Source organism: Polyodon spathula, chromosome 27 (assembly GCF_017654505.1).
Source record: "Polyodon spathula isolate WHYD16114869_AA chromosome 27, ASM1765450v1, whole genome shotgun sequence".
NCBI classification, from domain to species: Eukaryota; Metazoa; Chordata; class Actinopteri; order Acipenseriformes; family Polyodontidae; genus Polyodon; species Polyodon spathula.
Genome location: NC_054560.1, coordinates 2,981,063 through 2,997,475, shown reverse-complemented (window position 1 = coordinate 2,997,475; position 16,413 = coordinate 2,981,063). Strand labels below are relative to the sequence as shown.

General features: G+C 44.0%; 2 protein-coding genes across 2 annotated transcripts; one reads left to right on the top strand and one right to left on the bottom strand.

Moving 5' to 3' along the window:
* Nucleotides 1-31: 31 nt before the first annotated feature.
* LOC121301409 (thimet oligopeptidase-like) lies at nt 32-4,250 on the top strand. The gene is made up of 5 exons (XM_041230784.1): nt 32-168; nt 2,484-2,669; nt 3,203-3,331; nt 3,732-3,772; nt 4,172-4,250. Exons 1-5 carry the CDS (start codon nt 156-158, stop codon nt 4,211-4,213), a joined length of 411 nt encoding a protein of 136 aa, XP_041086718.1. The 5' UTR covers nt 32-155; the 3' UTR covers nt 4,214-4,250.
* A 1,302-nt stretch (nt 4,251-5,552) lies between these two features.
* Nucleotides 5,553-16,366, bottom strand: LOC121301406 (ADAMTS-like protein 5). Its single transcript, XM_041230780.1, has 12 exons — nt 16,097-16,366; nt 14,583-14,646; nt 9,478-9,632; nt 9,060-9,120; nt 8,355-8,463; nt 8,089-8,216; nt 7,881-8,004; nt 7,691-7,774; nt 6,990-7,153; nt 6,434-6,722; nt 6,062-6,133; nt 5,553-5,851 (listed from the first exon to the last, which is right to left on the bottom strand). Exons 1-12 carry the CDS (start codon nt 16,114-16,116, stop codon nt 5,553-5,555), a joined length of 1,569 nt encoding a protein of 522 aa, XP_041086714.1. The 5' UTR covers nt 16,117-16,366.
* Nucleotides 16,367-16,413: the final 47 nt, after the last annotated feature.

Here is a 16,413-nt window from a genome sequence, read left to right as displayed (position 1 = left end):
AAAAAAATAATCATGATTGACATTCTTCCGAACCAATCCGAGAGCAGGTCTAGTGTGTATTGCAGAGTTGCAGTAAGGCAGACAATTGTCGTTCAGTTGGTGAAAATTCCTTGTGTGAGAATTAGTTGTGTCAAGATTTGTGTAACAGCTCTGTCATGGCACCGACAGGTGAGTTGCAAAACTTGCATTTGTAATCGAATGCTATGCAAGCGCCTTAAACCGAAACATGGCACAGGGCTGACCGAGAAAGCTGTAGAGCAGAGAGGGAATGCATGTGTACTAGGTGGTATAGCGATAATAAAAATATCGACAGTACTAAATAACTTTATGGGTTTGCTGTTTTTGCATGCATAATATCATATCACATTGATCAGGACCAAACGGGTCACAAGCATGCATGCTTTTCAGACAGCTGTTTTGGAATGAACTTGTCCGGTCGCCTCGCCAATAAAACCAGACACGTGAGAAACGATTCACTCATGAGCCCTTTGGATAATTGGGGGCCGCTGGTGTATATTGGTTGACACCGGACTATTTTAATACACAGTGCTCGTGTAAGTAAGTACCATACCTGTTTGCATTGTAGAATTGAATTTGGACTCGCAGGGTTCTGTGTAGCATTGTAATTTAATGATATTTTTATGAGCGAGCGACCTGCTTCAGCCCAAGTTTTCACGTTGTTGTTTATGCCAGGATGTGATTTTAAAAGGCAGATGTTGCTACCTAGTACGATTGTTACTGGCACTAAGGCAGCTGATCCTGCTGCTGCCAGTAGCTGCACAGTACAGATTGTTAAAATAAACAACCCTTTTCACTTTCTTTAAAGTTAGTAAATATAAGTATTAATCTTTCTTAAGCCCTGAATTTTGTATTTATTTATTTGTTTTGCGTCTTGCTGGCAGTAGAGTTCGTGGTGACAATAGGAAACGCCACAAAGGCTCCTGCCAGTAGATTTTATACTGGCTCTAGTCACTCTGTCAGAAAATGTGACCTATATACATCTCTCTGTAGGCAAGGTCGCATATCTAACCGACAGCGTTAATACGTGATGGATTGACAGGTGTTTCAGTGTTAAGAATTCAACTGGGACTGACTAATGTAAAAAATAAAAAATAAAAAACAGTGACATATCTGACCACCGGTCCTGGTTCAGATTGACCAGCGATCTGATCGGAGTGCAGCTCTGAGCCTGTGCCATTATACAAATCTGTACCATGCAAGCAGTATGAAGTAGACCATCGCATTAAAACCCAGAGACGACTGTAAAGGTTTTAGATGGTGGTATAGAATTATGATGAGCTTCTGCAGTCAGTCTGCATTTCATTGATAGCCTGGTGCAGATGCAGTGTAAAGGAATATCCTCTAGAAAGTGCCCTGAGGGCATCGGATGACATTTCCAGAGCTCGGCAACTACAAAATCAAGCCTCCAAATCCCAATCCTAACCTTAAGCAACCCGTGGCCTAAAACCTAACCCAAACTCAATACCTAAACCTAACCATTAAGAATCATTTGATGCCACGTCTTGCAGGCAAACTCTAAGATCCTGAAGTAGCTGGTGCAGCTGGGAGCTCAGAAGTGTGCCCTGCTGGAGTTCAGCAGCCACTCTGACTTTGTGCTGGAGATGAGCATGGCCAACAACAGCAAGAACGTGGCCACCTTCCTTGGTAATCCAACGCCACACGTGGAATGACATAGTGATGTATTGAAGAACGGCGAGGGAAGAGGACTTTCAAAGACAGTGGGACCCTCAGTGTTGTAGGGAAAATGAATACAAACGTGGTATGATTTGTTTCTATCGGAAGAACCCGAGGGATCAGGACAGCTGCAGGATTATTCAAATGATTTGTTTAATTACAGAGTTCAATCCCAGAAAGTCATACAGCCTGAATTTTATCAGCCCATGTGTTCATGTATTTTATACTACAGCTGGTGGAAACCACTTCAGATCTGTTTATCCTTCATAAACTTGCTGCTTGGCTGCCACTGTAATCTGAACAGATGCCTTTTTAAATAAATAAATTGTGAGGAGGGTGAAGGAAATGCTGCTGGTTTTCTAGTGTAAATACGATATGAAGCTCATTAATCTTCAAAGCAAGCAGAGTTTCCTGGTGTGCAGAATCGTGCCTCCCCCCTTCCTGCAGTGCAGCCCCTGGAGAAGCTGCTGCTACTGGTTAACTGGACCTTGAAGTGACTCCTTTTGTTGCCGTGCTGTACTGGAAAAGCTTTGTTTCTTTTTTTAGGTATATAATTCCACTTTCTGGATCCAAACTAATGAGGTAAAAATGCGTCCCGTTGGCATCTTTCTAGTTTGTTTCTGGGATTCTGTTTTTCCTACCTTTACTAGAGCATGGGCAGCTTGTGGGTTTAAATAGATCAGGATGGGGTCCGGCAACCTTCTTTGGTACTGCAATGCTGCTGCTAATGAGGAAGCCCTAACCTCCCTGTCTCTCTGTCTGTCTTTCTCTGTCTCTGCCTGTTTCAGAGAGGGGAAGTATGGCCACGCAGCTTGCTTTGGGCTCCAGCCGGGCTGTCTGCTCCCAGACGGGACCCAGCAGATGGCAGTGGCCGCCATGGTGGCCAATTTCTCCAAGCCGACCGTGGATACACCGCCTCTGCTCAGACCTACTTCCACGAGTTCGGCCACGTCATGCACCAGCTCTGCGCAGAGGTGAGGGGAAAGCAGTAGGGAGAGCGAGAACGGGGCTTTCCATTAAACACTTGAAATGCACAGCCTCCTTTCAGAGGAGTGAATTAATAAGTGCATTTCGCTATTGCTTTAAAACCTGACATTTGAATAGTTTTACCTTTCTGGACTTTGAAAACTTGTCCTAGACTTGCAGATTTATTCCAAAGTTGCTGATTTTTAGTTTTTTTTATTTTTTTTATTGTTTGTTTGCTTTTTTAAAAGGGCATTACGGCTGTAGTAGTATTCTGTATGCCACACAGTAAATGCAGACTGTATGCATGTGTTTGTACAGACTCAGTTTGCCATGTTCAGCGGGACCCACGTGGAGCGTAACTTTGTGGAAGCCCCCTCTCAGATGCTGGAGAACTGGGTCTAACTGTATATGCACATGGATTCACCAGGTCTAGTCTCTGCAATACGTGGTTGACTGTACTATGTGAATGACTGTTGTAAAAGGCTGTGTTGTTTCTCTCTCTCTCTCTCTCTCTCTCTCTCTCTCTCTCTCTCTTTTGCAGATCTCTTCAACTTGCGTCAGATCGTGTTGGCGAAGGTGGACCATGCTCTGCACACCAAGCCTGACTCTGACCCAGCCAAGGAGTACGCCCGGCTCTGCAAAGAAATCCTGGGGGTGCCGGCTTCGCCAGGTACAGGGAAAGGGGGCTGGGCATGGGTGGTACACCGTTCACATAGGAGTTGTATTGTGTAAACCCCTCAGCTGTTCAGAAATTTTTATTCTCCTGCCCTGAAATTCTCCAGCTAATACACCAGAAGTATGGATTGTTTTATTTTGATCATACACAGATGTTGGTACATCTGTATATCTGAGTGTTTTTAAAGGACTTTAGATCCGCTGACAAATTTTAAAGACTCAGAGTTTAACAGCCTGCCCTGGTCGGCAGACTGATTGGATCAGTGAAACTGCCCCCCTCACAAACAGGTCTTGCTCTACTTTCAAGGGCAGCTGCATCCTCAATGCTTCGCACTGTAATGAAAGTGACGGCTCTCAGTGCTTGGTTCTGATCCCTCGTGTTTCTTGTTTTTCAGGAACGCGCATGCCGGCCACGTTTGGTCACCTGGCCGGGGGGGTATGATGCCCAGTATTACGGTTACCTGTGGAGTGAGGTCTTCTCCATGGACATGTTTTACTCCCGGTTCAAACAGGAAGGCATCACGAACCCCAAGGATGAGGCACAGAGCTCAATATCCCGTCGCACCTGATTTACAATCCGCTTGGCTCTTTGCTGTACTCTGTATTCTTTGTTGCTTCAGCAGCTGTCTAGTTTTGTTACTGCTTTTTGTTTTGCATTTGGAACCGGTAAAAAAAAAAAAAAAAAAAAAAGAAAAAAAAGTGGTTTTGTCAATGCTGGGGAAACTAACCTCTTTGAACTGAAGAAGCATGTGTACAATTTCTATGTTTTATACAGGCTGGTTTTACCTGCTAGATAACTTTAATTGATTATGTCTTTCCCTGTCGTGTCCTATAGGTGGGGCTAGACTACAGGAACTGCATCCTGAAGCCGGCATGATCTCTGGACACAGAGGTCATGGTGAAGAACTTCCTGGGTTGTGAACCGAAGCAGGAAGCATTCCTTCTGAGTAAAGGACTGACCGTAGAGTTGAAGCAGGGCAAGCCTTGCGCCTGTTGACCCCTGAAACCCCCCAGTCACCCTGGCAACCGCCAAGCGGGTTACCTTGGCAACTGCACAAGATACTGAACTCCGAGATTGTATATGAGAGAACACAACCCAATTTATTCTCTCTTATTCTATGAGCTTTTAGGAGCCCTTTGTGGCTTCTGTTTATATTCAAGGTTTGTGTTTTTCAGTTTATTTAGGTCATGTGGCAGAGTTTACACCTCTGCAGCAATGTCCCTATCCCATTCCTGACAATATTTTTGTTTGATGTGTTTTGTTCCTGTCGGAGTGCAGTAACAACTGAATGCCTGCGTGTGGTGCTGTTCTCTCAGGTTCTATAATGTATTCAATAAACTAAAGGCTGCCAGTACAAAACAAAAAATTAATTCCAAATTGGATTAGTGATTGACAAACACATGTTACAGTAAAGTTAACACAATCACATTTAAGTATTTATTATTATTGTACATGATGTACTGTGAGATACAGTTTTAAAGTAGCAAAATAATAAATATAAAGCTTTGTTTAAAATGAAACCTCTTTGGTTCAAGTGTAAACAATAGAAATAATAAACACTGGACAGAATTAGTGGGCCTCCTCACCAGCTAGTGCTGTCTGGTGTCTGATTGAGGCCCATGTAGGGAGGGATGCATTCGTCCTGCAGCTAAAAACCTGGCAGTTTGTATTAGAAGCATCTGTAACCATCTGTCTCTGCACTGCTGTATCCTGTCTGTGTAGCTGAGCCCCAGATGAAGTGTGTAATCATGCACTTTGCATTATAGTTCATCATTCTTCTTTACAGCCAAGAACAGAATGCTGCTCTTGCTTGAAGCTCCAACGAGGGTCGTTTTAAAAAAAAAAAAAAGTGTATTTTAATTTGCAGGTTGCAGAAGCACAATGCTCTGAATGCCTGTGAGCTGATCCAACCCTGCTGAACTCGGCCCTGAAAGCGATCAGCTGTGTGTGGAAATGAGGCACAGCCAGCCGTGTTTATAACCACCACTCCGGTCCAAGAGACCATTTAAAAGTAAAACAGGTGACGTGCCAGTATATACACTCAGGGAATCGCCCGACTGGTCCTTGTGGAGAAGTGGGCATTAATATATGTTTGTATTGGTAAGCCCCCTTGCAATATTCTGTTATAAAGTAACACCATTTGTGCTACCTGACTCGATCATGGGGCGCTGGTGGGGTTTATTACAGTATTTCCAGGCTCCCTACTCTCTGCCCCCTACCGGCAGTGACCGTCCAGCTCCCTGAGCAGCCGGTCCTCCCTGGGGCTCCACAGCCGGGCGTAGCCGTGGCTCGGCACCAGGATACGGTTGAGCGTTCGCTCGTGATTGACATGCTGAACAGCCATCAGCACGTACTCCCGGTGCTCCAGCACAGGGGGGCAGGCGCAGGCGTCAGGGAGCCACACGAACTCGCGGTGCACCAGCCCAAAGCGGTTCTTGTAGGTCTGCTTCACCTGCACCTCCAAGCGCGTCTCTGAGCCCTGGACCACACGAGACAGGATCTTCACCCGGAACACTGGGAGAGCCAGGGGGACAGTTAGGAGTGTTCACGTTATTGTTGGTTTGACTACAATCTTTCACAAACATCTATTAATAAACGCTATAGGGAATTTATAACTAGCGAATATCAAATATTTACACAGAAATAGGAATATGTGGTGTGGGGTCACTTTATGGGTATATGGACTCACACAACCCCACACTAAAAACTGCTCCAGGAACTTACCAAAATCACTGCTGCAGTACAGCTGTGCTCGTCTGCTCTTGCCCTTGGCTGCCCGGCACACTCCACAGGTACCTGTAGCCAGAAACACACAGCCTGCTGTGACACTAGGGAGCCAATTTCTCTTGGCTACCGATAAGGCTTCTTTCATCGTAAATGAAACAATGCTTTTTTTGGTGCACTGGTCAACTTTTCAGTACTGTTTGCAGGTTTTGTTTTTTAATATCTTTTTATCAAACAAACTGATGTTTACGGGCTACTAAACTATGCAAATGTTTAGCAAAGGCACTAAGAATTATATTGAAATGCAAAACTGAGCATGAAACACTGGAGAACAGAGATGTTGAGTACCTGTGTGCTGTGCTGCTTGTGTACCTGTGTGCTGTGCAGAGTCACTAAAGTGAGTTCTGCTGCTGGTGTCTGTTTCTTTCTGCATGTGGAGTCTGGGCTTGCTTGTCTGGGTTGCTGGAAGTAGGCTGTAGGGGATCCCTGGGGTTTGAAGGCTGGTCTGTCCACGAGCCGCACTGACTGGTGACGCCGGTCCCTCCATCACTGCACCCTCGGCCTGCCGCAAGGGGCTGGACATGCTACTGAAATCACCATAGCGACCGCGAGGCAGCCAGAACTCATACTCAATCGAAGGGGCCTGCTCCTGCAGCAGAACCTGAGAGAGGAAACAACAGTCAAACCCAGAGAATTCCACCCAGGACAACAAGACACGCCAGTGCTAGAGCTAGTACTGCTTACAAAAAACACTCAAGAGGAATAGTTAAAGGACCACTTTTCTTGTTTTGAAATCAACACTTTAATGAATGGATGCATTTAATACCTGCAGACAAATACTTCTTAAAGGTAATTACGAGTGCAAGTATCAGCGCAGCCCTTTAAGAGGGAGCTTGCCAGCCTGGCAGTGAGGATGAGAAGCCTGTACCAGGATGTGTAGCTCCTCTGCAGTGGGCCCCTCAGCCTCCAGGGTCTCGTGGTTCTCGTAAGAGCGGCGATAATGCAGTGTGGTCCCGGCACCAGCGTACACCCCGGGGGCATCGATCAACCAATCCCCATTGAGCAGATAACGGCGGTCAGCAGCCAGCACCGCTACGCACAAGGACAGCGAGTCACAGGGATGCAGGGCTCAGATTGACACAGGGGAGACTTTAAAGGGATGCTTTGAAATGCACAGAATGAGTCATCGGCCTAGAGAAGGACCGTTTTGGTATCTAGCTATCATTTACTTAAAGTCCACGAATAACTAAGATTTTTTTTTTAAATGAAAAAGTTTTTCATTTATCAGTCATTTGTTACACCAAAAATTAAGTATGGTTTACATGAAACTCAACTGTTTATAAATAAACCAGCAACAGGCTTGTGAACTTTCTTTTACTCATTTTACAATATGGTGTAAATGGTTATATATTGTGTTAGTGTGTGTGTGTGTGTATATATATATATATTCACAATATTTGTTTTATGCCTCTCTGTGCTACACACAAATCCCAGATACATTAGCATAGTAATTATGCAGCTTACCCAGCTCTTCCAATGCTAAAATATATTACTTTCTTCATCTATGCTTAGCATGCTTTTGAAATACTGCAGATGCAGAGAGCTGAATGCTTTCCCAGTCTCCCTTACCCAGGTAATTCCGGCTGCTGTCGGTCACTCTGATGCTCGTGGCCCCTGCTGGGATCCGAGTCACGTTAATGTACCCAAAGAAACCTGAAGGAGCACAACAGGAGTGTGTCACAGGGCTTCTTGCGCACAGAAAGATGGAGCTGCATGGACTGCACAGGGTTGGAGGAGCAGGGAATGATGGTCAACTCACCGGGGGAGGGAAGCCTGCCTTGGAACACGCGACGCTCCAGGTAGCAGGAGTCGTTCCGGCCGCCGCAAACTGCGCACACATCCCTCCGCGAGCCGGAGCCCAGGACCCCGTCACAACCCGCCACCTGCAGGACAGAACGGGAACAGCGGTGTTGTGTCACCCTCTCCAAAGGCACTCCCATGGGCGGGTCTATCTCTTAGTTTCTTACCAGACAGCCCCCGTTGACACAGACCCCCTCAGCCTGGGGGTGGCAGGACGTTCCATCAAGAGCCCTCCCGAAGGTGTAGTAGAAATTGTGTCCATCTGCCAAGCAGTGCAGGTCACAGGGATTCGGGGCTGGCAAAGGTCAAGAGCAAAAGGTCTTTACTGAAGACCTTGAGAAATCTCTCCCCAAGTGTCTACTGTAGATCTGATTGTACAGCACAGGATCTCTGTAGCCTGCCCCTGCCTAAGGCCCCGCAAACACTCCCTCACCTCCAAGGAAGGGCACCCACTGGTAGTGATCCCCGTTGCCCAGTATCGGCTTCCTATTGTAAAGGGAACACTGCATCGCACGGAAATCCCCTGCGTTGGATGAGCATGGCTGGAATAACAGAGAGCACAAATCATGTGTCAATAAACAAACCCAACGATGATCCACAGTGGAGTCAAAATACCACAGTCACAGGAGACTGGCAGTTAAAATCCTATTGGAGACAACCAAGCTAACTCTAGCCACTTCTCCATGGGCAGCATGAAGAACAAGACCAGAAGAAACACCTGGATGTTGAGTGGAGACAGACTCAGGTCAGAGGCAGTGGGGAGTATATGGAATGGGTAACCAACCACATGGTTGCTGAATCACTGGGATCCTTAAAGAACCAACTGGACAAAGTTCTGGGATCAGTCGATGTCTAGGAACTGGACGAGTACTGATGGGCCTCCTCTCACTTTTCTCATGTTCTTGTAGTTATTCTTGCACAACGGGGAGTATAGTGATAGCATACTCAGGAACTTGAAATTTGCAATTATAACAAGTTATAACATACTATCAATGGAGATTAGACCAAAGGAGGAAAAGTATTCAGGGTCACTCATTTTTCATAATGCCTTACAGCGACGCCATCTGCTGGACATTTAAAACATTGCAGCTGGCAGACGACTCTAATTGTGTATTGATTGTATTGAGAACACACTGGCCTGCTGAGAACACACTCTGTACTGTCGCTGCTCGTCTGGACATCGCTGTCCATCTGAAAACCTAGTGAGAAACAGAACAAAGAGATGAAATCACCAGGAATGTTACAGTTACAATGAGGCGTTTCCATTCAGATCTACTATCTGCCACTTTTCATGTGGCCAATGATTTCTTACAACATTGAAATTCTTTATTTAGACATATCAACTTAAGACAGTTTAATACATGCACAGGGGACTCTGCTTACAGTAAACACAGCCCTAGTACTTTTAAGAAATGATTTAACTTGGCTATCACCCCCTTCCTGGATGAATAGGTATCAAGACTGAACACGAAACACCTCCCAGGTGCACTGCATGGGCTTGTTCAAAGAAAGGAGAAGATGGACAGACGGTGCAGAATGGAAGAGGTCTGGCTCACCTGATACAGGTCCAAGTTCTGAAGGAGACCCCTTCCCCACAAGTGCTGGAGCAGCCACTCCACTGACCCCACGACCCCCACTCCGTCACGACAGCCTGACGACCAATCTGGGTACCCAATCTGACCTCCAACCTCCGACCTCTCCCTGCTCGCACCTACTTAGGGGGGGGGAGAACAATAATACACTGCAGCCCGGCACTCCTCCTGCTACAACACAAGGGGACCTGTAACACTGGGTGGGAGGGACCTTATGGTGTTGGTGAAGCCAGTTTTGCATGGGGACAAGTAATGGTTACACTTTGGTGTACCAAATGTACCAAGGGATTAGACATGTTTCTGAGAGCTCTAGTGAGGTGCTTTAACTTCTGAGTTTTAAAATGTCACCAGGATTTAATGAAATCTAAAATCTAAAATAATATAACAACTCAACAAGAAGCAGAATAAATCAGTTAAGCTAACTCTGATATTATATACTTGTGCCAAGCTGTTTTTTTTTAAAAAGATATTTAGAGTGCCCAATTATTTAACCCCTGATTTCTCCACAATTTAGACCGTCCAATAATGTTTTCCCCTCATCGTAGCAATTCCCTACACAGCTGCTCAGGAGAACTGAAGGTTCAGCGAGCGTCCTCCGATCCCAAGACCGAGCCAGCTTCCTCTTCTACACCCAGGAACCCGAGAGCAGATGTCAGAGAGCTACTGGCCAATTGGAGGACAAAGTGCCTGGCCAGTAGGGTCTGCTGTAGTGTGATGAGGAGAAACAGTCCCTGCTGGTTTTGCCTCCCTAACCCACGGGAGCGCGAGAGCGAATGCGGCACTCCCTCTGGAATCTCCAGCGAAGACCGACGACTTTGCACAGACCCTGTGCTCCTGACTGTATGACTCACCCTGCACACCATGTGGCCGTGCTTTTATTAGGTGAGCCCCATAGGGACCCCCCAAGTTGCTCTTTAATAGTGAATACAATTTGTACACAAAAGATTAAGAAGGTGTGTGTGGGTGCAGGGAGGGTGGTGTAAGGGGAACTGTTTGCACTGGCAACCGGAGTGGAGTTTCTGTTTCCAACACCTCCTTTAAGCTCCATGCTCTCACGACAGGGTGATGACAAGTCAGGGCACTGTCTTAATACAGGCACTGAAAATACACAGCTTAGCATTTCAATACAGGGAGGCCACAGTGGCGAGTCGCTAGATCCGCTTCAAAGGAGCGAGGCTACGGAGGGACTCCGCTGTTTGTTTTGTCTACAAGAAACCAAAAGAGGTGTTGAGTCATATAAAAAGAGAATTCCAGGAAGTTGAAATATAATACGTATGGGACACACCTGACACAACACTAGGCTTAGGGCCACCATGGGCAGACGGGCCTCTGTTGGAATTGCTCTACAGTCTACACACGTACTAACACTTTGTCTCTGTTCCTATTGTCGGCCGTCTGGTTTGTTGTCTTGTCCTTGTCCTTGAGTAGCTCAAAGGTTAGAGAAAGAAAGCACTGGTCTGCAGTGTGGAAAGCAGTGGGTTTGAGTAGCTCAGTGGTTACAGACAGTGCTGGGCTGTAGTGTGGAAGGCAGTGGGTTTGAGGAGCTCAGTGGTTAGATAAAGAAAGCACTGGGCTCTAGTGTGGAAGGCAGTGGGTTTGAGGAGCTCAGTGGTTAGATAAAGAAAGTACTGGGCTCTAGTGTGGAAGGCAGTGGCTTTGAGAAGCTCAGCAGTTAGATAAAGAAAGTGCTGGGCTGAAGTGTGGAAGGCAGTGGGTTTGAGCAGCTCAGAAAGTGCAGGAGGTGGGGTGTAAAAAGCAGAAGTCACTAGTTGCAAGTTCAGCTACTCAATGAAGATTTTAGAAGGGGTTGCTTACAATGAAATATTTCTGCCTGGCTGTGTGGGTATCTCTAAGTGTGCCTGACTCATCTCAATGTTTTGGCAGCCTGTATAATTGTCCTGCATAGTTTCTTCATGACATGTGTGTGTGCATGCATGTGTGTGTGTGTGCGTGCATGCGTGCGTGTGTGTGTGTGTGCGTGCGTGTGTTGGTGTGTGTGTGTGTGTGTGTGTGTGCGCCCTATGTAGGTCAAATATAGAGTTTTACAGGAATGAACCAGCACTGATCTGCTCCTACCAGACCAAATTTGTACAACACTGGGATGCAAACGAGATGTCATTGCCGCAGACCCTGGGGCCAGGAAACAAGGCTCATAATCTTCTCTTACATTGCACTGCATTTCTATACTGGCTCTCAGGCGTCAGGATGTATCACTTAATGAATTCCAGTGGGCATTGCTGCTATCCCCCCCTCATTACTGTTTACAGGCACTGGGGAGCAGAAATTGGAAGAGTAAATAGGAGCCTCATAATCTCGCAACTAATTGCACTTCAGAAAGAGACCAGTTCTGCAACAGCAGATGTTTGCAGCTGTTCATTACTGCAGTGTGGAGTTTCTGTGTTGCTGCTTGTTGATAATGCCATTGCAACATCTGAAGACATTAAAAATACTTCTATTTGAAACATTTCTCATTGAAGCTATGATAAAACTTAAAACCAACTAATGTGATCATCCCGTACGCCGCTGGTACAAGCCACAGATGGATTTGTTTCAGAGCATTTTACAGCGCCAGGCAAGATAAAACTGTAAGAAAGTTAAGCAGACAAGCATTTTGTTAGTGCCTTTTTCAGTGTACCAAAAGCGATCAGAAACCCTTCCTGATTGATATAACATTACCAGCACAGTCTGAATCAGATTGATATAACATTACCAGCACAGTCTGAATCAGATTGATATAACATTACCAGCACAGTCTGAATCAGATTTATATAACATTACCAGCACAGTCTGAATCAGATTTATATAACATTACCAGCACAGTCTGAATCAGATTGATATAACATTACCAGCACAGTCTGAATCAGATTTATATAACATTACCAGCACAGTCTGAATCAGATTGATATAACATTACCAGCACAGTCTGAATCAGATTTATATAACATTACCAGCACAGTCTGAATCAGATTTATATAACATTACCAGCACAGTCTGAATCAGATTTATATAACATTACCAGCACAGTCTGAATCAGATTTATATAACATTACCAGCACAGTCTGAATCAGATTGATATAACATTATCAGCACAGTCTGAATCAGATTTATATAACATTACCAGCACAGTCTGAATCAGATTTATATAACATTACCAGCACAGTCTGAATCAGATTTATATAACATTACCAGCACAGTCTGAATCAGATTTATATAACATTACCAGCACAGTCTGAATCAGCACAATCCTATAGTTTTATCATAGAATTCTAATTGAGCCTTTTGAAGTTCTGGACAGCCCCCCTGGACTGTGTCTACCATGTAATATCAGTGATAACCACAGGGTCCTCTGTGCTGTAAAATGCTCTAAAATGTTGTATCTTATCCTGTCTGGCTTCAGGTTGATCAGATCAACCCAGAAGTTCGGGCTAGTGCCTCCATCAGTGTAATGAATGTGATTGTTACGTGTAGTTTTGTTATATCAGTTAGGAAGGATTGGTCCCTCTCGATGAGAAGTAGGTGTGAAATTGATTGTAGTCGGTAGAAAGTGGCTGGAGATTATCAGCATGTCCCAGTGTAAGAGGTGAGGAGTGGTGGGAAAGGAAGAGAGCTGGCCAGTATAGCAGTGCAGAGTACAGCAGTGTAGAGTACAGCGGTGTACAGTATAGCAGTGTAGAGTATAAGAGTATAGAGTACAGCAGTGTAGAGTATAGCACCGTAGAGTATAGCACTGTAGAGTATAGCAGTATAGAGTACAGCAGTGTACAGTATAGCGTTGTAGAGTATAGCAGTATAGAGTACAGCAGTGTAGAGTATGGCAGTGTAGAGTATAGCCGTGTAGAGTATAGCCACGTAGAGTATAGCAGTGTACAGTATAGCAGTGAAGAAGATAGCACTGTAGAGTACAGCAGTATATAGTACAGCAGTGTAGAGTACAGCACTGTAGAGTATAGCAGTATAGAGTATAGCAGTATATAGTATAGCAATGTACAGTATATCAGTGTAGAGTACAATTTTAGATGGGGAATTATAGATCAGCAGCAGTATACTAGTGCCAAGCAGAAGCAAACAAAAGAAACCATTATTTTTATTACTCTGTTGTCACACAAACCTGTGTTGAACACATTCAAGCTGCAGGTGTTTCCTGCAAAAATGTTGCCATTATCAAAAAAAGCAGGTCACCCTAACCCAGCTTCCTTTTGCTCAGGAATGTGCTTTCCACATGCCATCAAAATAATACAGTTCTCAAGATATAGCCAGGTGTCACATACATCCCAGCAAGTATGCACGAGCCCCTCTATCATAAAACTAGTGCCTTCTGATTAAATGTCTACAAGTACACTGATGATGGCCGTGGTTGAAAAGTGTGTCAACTTGACCTCGAACAAACCACAGCTAAATGTTTTCGATTATTTTACAGAACCAGGGAATCCGCCCAGATTGCATCAAATATTAAACCCTGGTAATCCCGGGAAAACCACATACAGGTGGCTGATACAACACGGGGCAATTCCCTTGTACTGTAAAACGCTGCAAAAAAATCCAAAGTACACATTGATCAAATCAACCCCTCATTTTATAATAAGGTTTTACCATAAACATGTTCAATCTTGCAACCAGAAAGATGAACACATGCTGGAACGATTACACTGTGTAACAATTTTTTTTTTTTTTGTTCCTGGGTAGTAAGTGTTATTTCCTAATTGCTTATGCCTCAAAAGTATAGAACATGGCTATTATTCCCCACAAACTTTGTTTTTGTGACCAGGACAGTGATATTTCAAAATATCACTATTTCCAATGGGAAAATGGGCAAATGTGTGTCTTTTCGTTCACATAAAGTCAGAAAAAAACAACATATGAATCCAAATTAACATGTATTTATACTAAAGTAATACAAAGATGACTACAAAAGATTTAGAAGTGAGTAGTTTTTCGAGATTTACAATTATACTGGGTCAGGGTCTGAGTGGGGAAAACAGGCAACACGTGCCAGCCGTTGTGCATTTACTCATCTGCCCCAATACTTGTTGGAGGGAACAATACATATCACCTTTTCTGAATCAATTTACCTGGGACCCAGGCGCTGCAGTCAACAGTGCCAGGAGAAGTAGAGAGCGCAGAACACCTCTGTTCCTGTACAGAGGGAGACAAACGTCGGTCTGATTGACTTCAATGCGTCATCCCAGTGTGCACTTTCTCACTCCCCATCAAATCTACATCAATAATCTACTGTGTATACTCACATGCTAAATGTGGTTATTCGTTTCTAGTTTTTTAAATGTTATTGCCCTTATTCATAAACATGGCTAGGGTGCAGTGTGTCCATGCAATGTGTTCTTCATATTGACAAAGCACCCTGAAGCAAGCTCTAACAATCCAATGCTGTTGGTGTCATGTCAGTGACCGTTTTTGGGGGTAACACCAATGAATTCCGATGAATGCCACAAGAATACCACCTGGATAGCGTTTGCACATCCTTTGAGTTCTGAAATCAGTTGTTTTAAATTCATCCCTGTTAATTCACTTAATTACCCCGTATTGGTTCCATGTACATTTGTAACACGTGATGCTGATTACATGTATAAGGCATTATTCTCACAATCCCCCGGTGTGTGAGTGAGTGGGTAGTGAAGAACAAACAGTGAATTAATGAGTTACGGATAGAGTGGAGAAGGACTCAAGGAGAACCTACATGTTTTTAAATTAACAGTGAAGAATTCGATATGAATTACTTCAGAGCTCAGATACAGTGCAAAAGATATTCAGGTGTTATTTCTGTGGTGTTGAGCCGGAATTCATTATGAATTTGCGGATATTATTTGAAAGCGTTACCGTTTTACTTTGCCCGTGGCTTTCATATACAAAATGTGCACTCTGCTTTCTTAAATAATAATCTTCCACGGCACCATTATCAGAAATAACAATACCCAAGCAATTGTACAATTACACTATGGTACACACGCAGAGAGAGAGAGAGAGAGAGAGAGAGAGAGAGAGAGAGAGAGAGAGAGAGAGAGAGAGAGAGAGAGAGAGGCTTTTGTCGCAGACAAAAGTATCTGGGCAGTTTAAAAAATGAGAAAAACCACAAAGAAAGTGATTTATACAATTTACATTTGTTCTATTATAGACAAAGAGATGGAGATGTGATACCTTTTACCGGACTAACTAACTTTAGTTAGTCCAATAGAAAGATAAAAGGGATCACATCTCCTTCTCTTTGTCTATCATCTCTGGACTAATAGGGCTACCATTTCATCTATCAACGATCATTGTTCTATTGAAAGATATACATTAAAGTATAGATTCAGCTTTATAATAAAACAACAAAATATTATATAACATGCATAAAATGAAAAATAATATGCAAAAACTAATTTCTAACATTTTTTAACAGCCCAAATAATTTTGACTGCGACTGTTTGTGTATATACTTATGTATATATAACATTTAAAATACTGCCTTATGTGTATTGAAACATGCGTTTTACTATGCAACATGGTAAAGGCACAGAAAAGTGTACTACAGCTCCGGTAAGTATGGGGAAATTAAATGCTTAGCCGTGCGAAATGGTAAACTACTTACCATTCAATTTGAAAATGCATCTTCCTAATTTGTGGCTCTTGTTCAATTACGCGCAGTTGTCTTGTGGTCTTCAAAGGTGAACTTCTCCGCCAAACTCCAAAGCAAACTCCAGAACTAACCCCGCTGTGTCTTCATTATCCACACACTGTCAACTCGTGGAACATGTCACATAGGAGTTTGATTTCACGAAACACGTTAAAAACAAACGACTTATTTTTTATTGCTGATTGCTTATCTTTCCAGTACGTGTATAGCTGTTGATAATGTGTATTGTGAATCGAGGCAGCGCAAGCCCCTATCTTTAAAATTGAATATGA